This window comes from Anguilla anguilla, chromosome 3 (genome assembly GCF_013347855.1).
Source record: "Anguilla anguilla isolate fAngAng1 chromosome 3, fAngAng1.pri, whole genome shotgun sequence".
Lineage (NCBI taxonomy): Eukaryota > Metazoa > Chordata > Actinopteri > Anguilliformes > Anguillidae > Anguilla > Anguilla anguilla.
In genome coordinates, this window is record NC_049203.1 from 67,520,863 (window position 1) to 67,531,051 (window position 10,189).

At 51.3% G+C, this 10,189-nt stretch overlaps 1 protein-coding gene across 1 annotated transcript in view; it reads left to right on the forward strand.

Annotated features, from left to right (window-relative positions):
* Positions 1-9,506, forward strand: part of vwc2l (von Willebrand factor C domain containing 2 like) — a 32,668-nt gene extending 23,162 nt beyond the window's left edge. The window contains exon 4 of the mRNA XM_035411084.1: positions 8,842-9,506. Within this exon, the coding sequence (XP_035266975.1) occupies positions 8,842-8,996 (155 nt within the window). The 3' untranslated portion in view covers positions 8,997-9,506. The remainder of the gene's footprint in view (positions 1-8,841) is intronic.
* Positions 9,507-10,189: the final 683 nt, after the last annotated feature.

Below are 10,189 nucleotides of genomic sequence, written 5' to 3' on the forward strand. Positions count from 1 at the left end.
TTACATCTGTATCGGGTGAACCACATAGGAAATTGCAACCCTTTTTATACATCATCCCCTGGAGTACAGGAACAAAACAACAACAACAACAAAAACGGTGTCACGCTCCAAATACCGTTATGGAGAATATGGACTGCACTGTAATTCTCTCGAAACTACGCTCACGAGGATACGCTACATCACTCCGTCATTCACAGTACATCAATGCTTCCCTCAGACATGGACACACATAGGATTGAAACCACCACTCCCCCAAGTTTGTTTAGGCATTGCCTGGGGGGCGCTGGGTTTGTCCATTTACCATAATGACGATCGGTGTCCTTATTTATGACTGGAGTGCCCGCAGAATAAACAGAACTAATTGATTGAGGTCATCCGGAATGGTAAATTGGACTCCTGGGAGTCCCCTGTCCCCCATCGCTCCCGATGGCCTTGGCAGCGTGAGCCAATCGCGCGATTAGAATTATAGAATTCCAATGCCCATTGGACAGATTTGGGGAAACGGAACAGTGCAGGGTCAGCACGCAGGCCCGGGCCAAGCCTAGCCAATCGCGCGCTTCGGTGGTTCTGCGACTCCGGTGGACGTGCTGAAGCAGCCGTAGACAACCGCGCCTTTTTTTTTTATCTCGCTGGAGAAGGACAGTGAGGGTCAAGGGTTGCTAAAATAATCTGATGTTAACTGTAGTTGATTTTGACAACCTGTCAGTCGCTTGACATATTAGTGTATGTCTGCTTTTCATTGATCTTTGGATATAAAAAGCAAAAGCATTGTACAACATGAACCATAACCTGCCCGATATGACTTGAAAATAATGAAATACACATTAATTATCGTGGCTCTAGGCGCACAACTTATCAGTTACTGTGGGAAAAAGCCCCTTTTTCCCTGTGTGTTGTGCTTATGGCTGCATCATGACAAGGAAGTCCGACTCGGCGACGGTTGCCATGGGCAGGTAACCGGCGAAAAAACAGCAAATCGCCTCGCCAGCCGTCAAGGGTCCCCGTGCGGCGATGGCGGACACGGTACCGCTGCAGACGCCGCGCGTCGCTCAGTCGGCATGTTAAACCGCGGTTCCCCCGACGCCTTGTGGTCGTTACCCATCAGGCACCTCACCACCTTGCGCAGAGACGCTGCTGCTCGCCTTCGTCCACGGGCCAGACGAAATACGCGCTGCTCCTCTCCTCCTCTCCCTCCCCTGACTGTACGTCGCGGCTCGAATGAAACACAGGCCTCCAGTCCTGGCCAATGGAACAGCGGCGATGGCAGCCTCTCACTCGCAATACAGTCTCTTCCTCTTCCTCGTGCCTCTTAGCAGATGCTTTTTATCCATAGACGTTTTTTTATTTATTCCTGATCTAGAGTTCTCTCTTCTCCGCTGCCCCAGAGGTACACTATGTGACCAAAAGTATCTGGACACCCCTTGGTCTGGGGCTGTTCTTCATGGTTTGGGCTAGGCCCCTTAGTTACAGTGAAGGCAAACCTTAATGCAATGACATTCTGGACGATTCTGTGCTTCCAGCTTTGTGGCAACATTAGGGGGAAGGCCCTTTCCTGTTTAAGCATGACAATGACACCAGGCATACAGAGAGGTACATGTAGAAATGGTTTTGTCGAGATCGGTGTGGAAGAACTTAACTGGCCTGCACAGAGCCTTGAACTCAACCCCATCCAACACCTTTGGGATCAATTGGAAAGCCAACAGGAAAGCAAGGCACAATTGACTAATCAGTGGCCGACTTCATTAATGCTCTTCTGGCTGAACGGAAGAAAATTCCAGCAGCAGTGCTCTAAAATCTAGTATAAAGTCTTCCCAGAAGAGTAGAGGATATTTTATAGCAGCAAAGGGTGGACCAACTCCACATTAATGCCCATAATTTTGGATGAGATGTTGGATGTCAGGTGTCCACATACTATTGGCCACGTAGTGAGTTCCCTGCTGCAATCGGGATGACGGAGTCGCTGTCTGCCTGTTGCTACGGACTGAACACAAGCCTATTTATCGATCCTTATGACCTATTGCTGAACTCTTGAGCATTCTGAATGGAAGTAATAGCCCCAGCTTTGCTAAATCTAAAACTATACCCTCTAATCTCTGCTTCTTAACGACCCTACATTCCCCCTTCCCCCTTATTACACCTACTTAATCTTATCTCGTAAGATTAAGCATTGGCTACTTCCATCAGTTGTGACCCTGATAACCTAGCACCAGCTCTCTTGGTTGCCCGAACCAGTATGAGAGCACTTATTCAGGATAAGAGCACTTACTAACTGCCCAAATTTAAATTCGGTGATCCCATGGCACCTCTTGAAAAGAAGAAGCTTAAACCTTTGTGTCCTGGTCCGGTTCCCAAATGAGCTTTTCGTAATCCCCATGAACACACCCCTTTATGGGTACTTGGGTACGAGTACTGGTACTTGGATAAATACAAGGGATGGTATTTGTATTTGTATTCATATCCCTCTCTGCTTTTTAAAGCCGGTTATCATCATAAATTATAATGCATTCTCATTTCTCACACGACCCTCCCGGTGAAATAAAGGTAAATAAATAGCGTGCCAATGTTAGTCCTGAGACTGTCTCCAGGGTGCTGGAGACTGCCAAACCCCTACAAAGCCAGTCTAGTACTGGCATGACGACATTTCAGCTTTGTACAATGAAAGCGGGCAATTGCCACAGTATTCGAAGGTACAGTAGCTGCCGTTGCAGGTTAGATTACATTATATTGCATTTATTTGGCGGACGCTTTTATCCAAAGCGACGTACTGTACGATAAGTGTGTACCGAAGGTAATTGGAAACTATACTACAAAACACAGGTCCGATAAGGTACAGTACTCATTGTGCAGCAGTTATTCATAGCCATGAACACATGAAGTCCCAGTTCGCACAGTGCCTTCTTGCTAGGACCACTGCTTTCAGGCTTCGAAGCTTAGTGTGTGAAGTCGGGCGCATCATAACGCTCTAATTCTGAATGCAGTGACACTTCCTTTAGAGTGAGGACAAACTGCGAGTTACGAAGGCTGCTTCTGCGGCTTATTCAAACCTTCTGTAACAACAGAACAGCGACCGTTACTGCACCTCCTAGGCCTGTTGAAAAATACAATGCCTGCCCAAGAGCCAGGTGAGCTGAAAGCCGGAAAAAAAGAAGGAGAGAGAGAAAGAGTCGATGTTTAATAGCGAGCGATCCCCGCTTGTTCTTTTCATTTCGTTCTCCGAGAAACTCATTTCGGCACCAGCAAGTCCCACGGCGCCAAGCCCGATGACAGCCGCCGAGAAATGAAAAGAAAAACACGACTATCATTTTCCCACTTCTCCGATCAAGATTCTCATTTCTTTTTCTCTCTTCACCCCCCGCTCGCTCGCCCGCCCGCCCGCCAACCACCCCGTAGCGTCAGCTGCCCTATTTTAAGAGGCCAGAACAGTGGGAGTGGAGGCCGTTAGGGCATCTTGTGAACCCCCCCCCCCCACTGCTACCCACCCCCGCCCCCTGCCCGAAAAGCACTGCCCTCATCTGCGGACTCTGAGGAAACCGCTAGCCCGGTCAGACGGGACGCGGTGACAGATACGGCCCCCCCCCCCCCCCCCCAACGCCACAATCTGCCGAAGTACTCAGCTGAATTCCGCTCTCCAGCCGGAAAATCATCGCGATCAGGAGTGTAGCCTACACACCGCCGCGCTCCGGGCGCAACCCTCTGGATACAAAGGGCTAGGACGTCTAAACATCGGCAGGACAGATCTGCACTCCCGGTGATGTCTTGGAATATTAAATCTTCTATTCTAAACTGCGTGATTATATGTTCACGTGTGGTTATATTTTTGTGGTTACATATTTGATTGCCACTGATTTGATCGTGAATACTGACTGACTGTCCATGTTGGTCACCAATCTACACCCTGAGCCGACCAGAGGAGGATGGGTTTCTCCCCCTTGAGCCTGGGTCCTTCCGAGGTCTCTTCCCCATCTGCTACCACTGTGGCTTTAGGCTTGCTCCTGTGGGGGTCTAGGGGCCTGGGTTGTCTGTGAAGCGTATTGTGACTTTTGTCACTGTTTGTGAAATGCGCTATAGAAATAAATATTGATTTGATTTGACGTACGGGTTCACTGTTGAAAACGCGATGGCCACGAGGCGCACGCGGTGAGAACTGCGGGAGTCGGGCAGTTTCTTCTCTCAAACCCACCGTCCTTCTGGTGCTCAGACTCACACAGCTGTGAGGCCTGCTTGCCAGCGGCCTCTGGCCAGGGCTGGAAGTGAACAGGGCCAGCTCTGTTTTCCAGAGTTTCCCTCACAAAAAGCACAAGCATTTTGGTCTAACGATGGCCGTGTGGCTTAAACATACAGTGCTCGGGTCAGGCGATTACATTTCCTCCACATAGACAACTTACACTTAAGTCATTTCACACTACTGTAATGCTCATATGTATAGCGCTTGTACAGTTTCACTGCAGTTTTTCTTCCACCAATTACGGACAGCAGCGAGGTCCATTAACTTGAAATAAATGCTTTAAAGTATGAGTATTGGGCTTGGGCAGTAATTAAAACTCCTAAAAAGCAGCCAACGCAAAATATTTACGGTAGGAAAAGCGGCTGTGTTGGTGTACAGTGGGTGCAAATCTGCAGGCCAGTCTACTTTAGGAAATCCATTCACAGAATGAAAGTATTTGGCATTTGCTAAAGTAAATGCTACTGTATTTGCCAGCCAATCACCAGTTGTGTGTGCCACAGTGTATAGTGAAGTTGTCATGCCATTGCTGCTATTCACGGAATGTTCCGGCATGGAACATTCTCAGAGATTCTTTCAGCGGAGCCAATAATTTAATAGTTGTTCTGCTTAGTAATTTGTCATTCCGTTTGCCGAATCAGGAAAAAAAAACTGTGAGTTTAGCAACAAGAAAACAAAAACACTGTAGCTCTAAGGCTGCTGGAAATGCAACCCCCTTAAGACGCGTTGAAAAAGGGAAAATGTTATTTAAATTCGCTTTTGTCCAGTAATACAACACCCCAGCCTCCTTAAACAAAAATAGCAAGCAAAGCAGCAACGGTGATGTCCTAAAACAACACGTTTCCCCAGGGTCACGCTCAAAGCTACGGCGTTTTCGTCCATAATAATAAAAAAAGATGATGGATTTCTGACGAGAACAGATCAGTTTCCCGGAGTTGCTGTAGCCTACATACTCCTGTCCATGATGGTTGTAAACTGGGATACTTTTATGAATGACAGAAGACACATACCTTCAGTGTGATTCAGACAGGGGCATTTGACCTTGTCTCTCCCCTTGAAGATCACGCTACACAGCAGGCCTACCTCACATACAGGCCTACTGTACTGTACGTTCTTGCTTCCACTGCCGTCGCATCGTTTTCAGCAAGCAACCGTCTACTTTCCCGCCGAAATATATTTAAATTGTTACAGAGAAACAATGCAGTTATTACAGTTGATATTTCACCAACAGCTCCTTAAGGATGAAGTCAGTGTTAGGATTGTCAGAATGCTCAGGTGCAGTCTGACAAACTATTCTCCGTTTCAGACCGTTTCATGTAAATATGTGGAAGCATAAATATTACCCATTAGCCGCACAGGAGCTACACCATCATTGATTGTTTCGGGGTAGGGGAGCTTTCGAAGATGTGCTTCTGTATAAAATCGAAAAGGTGTTGACAAGTAAAATTTATCTACCCCTGCAGAGAGGCAGCTTAGGACAGGAACTCCGAGCTTTAAGAGGGATTTACCACCGCCGAAACAGGAAAGGGCGCAGACGCACAGACATGCGCGTGGACACGCACAGGAACGCACCCATGCGCATACAGTATGTTCTCCATACGGAGTGGACCTGGTGATGAAAAACCTTCTTTACTCTGCACGCGAAGGTCTTATCGTTAACCCCCCCCCCCTCCCCCCTCCCCCCACCCCCCCCCCGCCGTCTCTGGCACAAGGTGTCTTTATGCAAAGGGGCCATAAGCAAGCAAATGCACTTGGCAGCGGCACTGACTTTACCCCCTCCCCCACCCCCCCACTCCCCCCCCCACCTCTCCCTGGGGTTTATTTATAACCTCTTCCGAGCGTCCCGCGGATCGATGGGAACCGGGGCCGGGCGACTCCTCCTCGCAGCGTCTCTCACGGGGGTCCAATCAACGGGCTTTTAATCGCGCCGGGTTCCGAGGGGCGAGCTCGTCGCGGACGCCCTGCTTTCGTTGCCGTGACAGCGCCGGGGCGGGCGGGACGAGGGGCGCGGCGGTCGACCCGAGCCTCCCCCCCCCCCCCCCCCCCGAGGACGTTCCCGGACGGGAAGCGGAGCGAAGCGAGGGCGAGGCGGATAAAGAGGAAATCATCGGCAGGGCTCCTTCCGCTCCGGCGTGCGCCCTGTTCCCGCGGTGCCCTGGAGGGGGCGCCGTCACACCCCGCCGGCCTCGTGACGGCCCTCTGGGGGAGAGCTTGTTCCGTTCCGGGAGTCTGGAGAAGGCGGGGAGTGAGCCTGGGGGGGGGGGGCGGAGGCAGGCGCGAGGGGGCGGGGGCGGTGCAGGGGGCGGGGTGGGCCCGGGGGAGATCTCTACAAAGACGGGGAATCACAAGGCTGCTGGAGAGCGTTATCTGAGAAACTAGCAGCGGAAACTCCGCTGGACGCCCCCCCTAAAAAAAGGCCTGGTGGTTCAGAATCGGACCCACGCCCAGGGACGGGTTTCAGAATCGGCACTGCGATTCGGGCGGGTGGGTACAGGTCCCACGGCACCCGGTGCGAGAGGTACCGGGTCTCGGATCCCGTACCTCTGGACTCTGCACGTTTGGACTCCTATCCGTTTGGCCACCCAGACCTCCTCGGCACCCAGCCAATGTGCTTTCAGTGCGCAGAGCTCAAACGCTTATTAATGACAATAAGCCTTCTCAGCGTTCAGCGACTCAGATTACTTTATATGGTCTGTGACAGTAAGTGATGTTTTCCCCCCCCATTTCAATATCGACGCACGGTAAGCAAACAGATGCAGCCAGTGGAAATCTTATAACCACGCGCTACACTCCGAGTAAAATGAACGCAATCGAAAGCATTTCGGCTTGTAAATAAATTGCCGACGGATTACTGACAAGCTGTGCTTTTGTTCACACGGTAGGTCCGCAGCCAGATCGGCTACAAGTGTGCGAAGAAAATCGGGTTTTTTCTTAGATTTTTTTCCATGAGACCAAGGCAAACGTATGCGGTCGACCCCTATGACTGAGCTATTTGATTCCATCACTAGAAAGTTTTTTCGGTATTCCCTCGAGAACAGGAAGCGCTGAGCTTTTCCAGGTAGCACGTCTTTCAGAGAGAGCGTTTTATGAGGTGTTTTAAGAGAAACAGTGAAAGTTTAATGCTCGTTTCATAAGATGGGGATCCTATCCACTATCTGCCACCGTTTCTTAATATCTGACCTGTTGTCAGTGCTCAGTCTTGAAGGGGGGGGGGGGGGGGGGTCATTGGTGGGCACAATTAAGTAATTTATATATTTTTGACAATCCAATGTATTCATGTAGCACTGACACTGAAGCCATATACCATATAGCTGTGGTGCAACTGTGATTGTGATTTTATATGAAAATCATCTGTAATATATTTATGAAGGGGTGCACAACACGGGCTGCTCCATTTCAGGATTTTTGTGCCAAATTCTGCTCTTAATTATCTCAGTCATGTCTTGATCTGATGTGTGTATAGGCACCAGCTACAACCGCAGACCAACCAGGAGGCTCCTACAGATTTTTTACCTTGCTCAAGTACAGGAATGAACCGGCAAAGTTTATGCAGACAGCTGTTAGAAAACTAAAACTTACGGTACTCGGTTGGAACAAAAACCAGCACGCGGACCCGCTCCCTCCAGGACCGGAGTTGAGTGCCGCTGGTCTCAGTGGCCCAGTGATTGGCACTGTATCAGTGCCGGGTTCCTGTAGCGGGATCGGTGATAATGCTACGCGCGGCGTGAGGAGGACCTCAGATTAGATCGGAGCTCAGAAGGCTCAGGTGGCTCTTCTTGAAGACGGGAAAGGCGGAGTACCTGAGGACAAGCGCAGCTGCTCAGCAGACAGTGTAATTTCTGCTTCTCAGGAGGAAATGGGCATCATCATTTCCCTTGGCAATACAACACAATGAATTACCCTCCCTCTGTCCCCAGGAAAATTACCTCTCTTCTTGTCCTCAAAGCGCCTCGTGATGTTCCCTGTCTGTGCTGGAGAGCTGAAATGAAAGCTTGTTCTGTCCTGAAATTCCCCAGGTCTCCCTCAGAGTCACAATGAAACCCCAAAATGACCACATTAGAACTTGTTCTGATACAGTGTTCTCTTTCTTCTTCTCTCTCTCTCGCTCTCCCTCCCCCTCTCCACTGTTTATCTCTCCTTTCCCCTCCACTGCATTTCGCTCTCTTCTTTCTCTTCCTCATTTCCTCCTGTCTGCTCACACCCATCGTTCTCAATCTCCGCCTCATCTCACTTCCTCTCCTCCACTCCCCCTCTCTCTCCCTCCGTCTCTCTCCCCACTCCCAATCTTGCTCTCTCCCGCCATCTCTCTCCCACATTCCTTCACTCCCAATCTCCCTCTCTCCCTCCATCTCCCCCCCACTCCTTCACTCCCGATTTCCCTCTCTCCCCCATCTCTCTCCCCCACTCCTTCACTCCCTATCTCCCTCTCTCTCCCACTCCTTTACTCCCTCTCTCCCTCTCTCTCTCCCCACTCCTTCACTCCCTATCTCCCTCTCTCTCCCACTCCTTTACTCTCTCTCTCTCCCCACTCCTTCACTTCCTATCTCCCTCTATCCCCCCTCTCGCTCTCCCCCCCCTCCCTCTCTCTCTCCCTCTCTCCCTCCCTCCCCCCCTCTCAGGGCCGAACTGTTTTGCCGCGGGCACCACGATCATCCCGGCGGGCATCGAGGTGAAGGTGGACGACTGCACCATCTGCCGCTGCCACACGGGGGACTGGTGGAAGCCGGCGCAGTGCCTACGCAGGGAGTGCCTGAACGGCCAGACCACGTCGTAGGGACCCCCCCCCCCCCCCAGAGAGAGAGGGGGGCGTGGACGCAGGAGGCAGGGGCGGAGCCCACTCAGGGACCGCCCACCGGCTGCGACTGGAGCACAAACCTTTGGGCGAGCCGAGGACGAAACGTTTCGGTTCGGCCTAAACCGTTCACGTACAGACCACTCCCACCCCCCGCCCCCCCCCCCTACGTAACCAACGGGGATATCAGCCCGACGCCCTCCAACAGCAGTAGCTGGGCTTCTTTCCTACCGTAACTTTTTTTTACGTGCTTACGCTGCTTACCCTTGACAGGCTATATCTCGCGCGACGGGGATTTTGTTTTTTTTTTAAACCCCCAGATACTCGGCGCTGTTACACACACAGTCTCTCTCTCTTTTCAGGTCGTCTGGTCGGACTGTCACTGTTTACCGTGCGGATTTAAAAAAGGGGTGGCACTGGGCGGGGCGGAACCGAATTTGGGAAAGGAACGCTCGCGCAGGAAGCGGCACACGCGCCTGTTTGGGAACGTTAAAAAAATCAAAAACGACCTGATCTTAAAAAAACGGTTGATTTTTGAAAGACTCGCTCTCGTTTTCTTGTGTCCACTGCTCGCTTCCTCTGGGTAATGAACACAGGAAGCTGCGGAGTCAGGTCCCGGATCTGGTGACTGCGGACGGATACCGGGTCGTCGCCCGGCAACCGTTCGCCGTGGAGATCCGGCGAAGATACGCACCGCGCGGAGGGTAAATGACCGACCTCATCACGCCACGCCCTCTGCGACGGTCCCGCGGGCTGCGGATACTCTACTCTCCACCAGAGGGCAGCACTTAACAGCAGGGGCTCAAAACTTCAGACCGCAAAACTCTGATGGAACAGGGTGGCCCACAAAGCTGGATTTCTCCATGACTCAAAGGGAAGCTTTCGGGAAAGGGGGTGGGGGTGGGGGTGGGGGTGGGGGTGGGGGGGGGGGGCAGATAGCATCGAGGGGAGAGTACGAGTGGAAGAAATGGATAGAAAAAAATTTAAAGCAAATAAGGACGGGAGGTGGTGGAGGCATGGAACGGAGGGATTGCGGGGAAAGTTAAAAGTTCGAGACTAATTACACTGATCCCACTAATTACCTGCTTTTGGGGGGTTAAGACTAATTAGCCTGTATTATATTCACTGCGGCGTGCGCACCTCTTCCTCGCAAGCAGGGGCAGGCACCTCTTCAG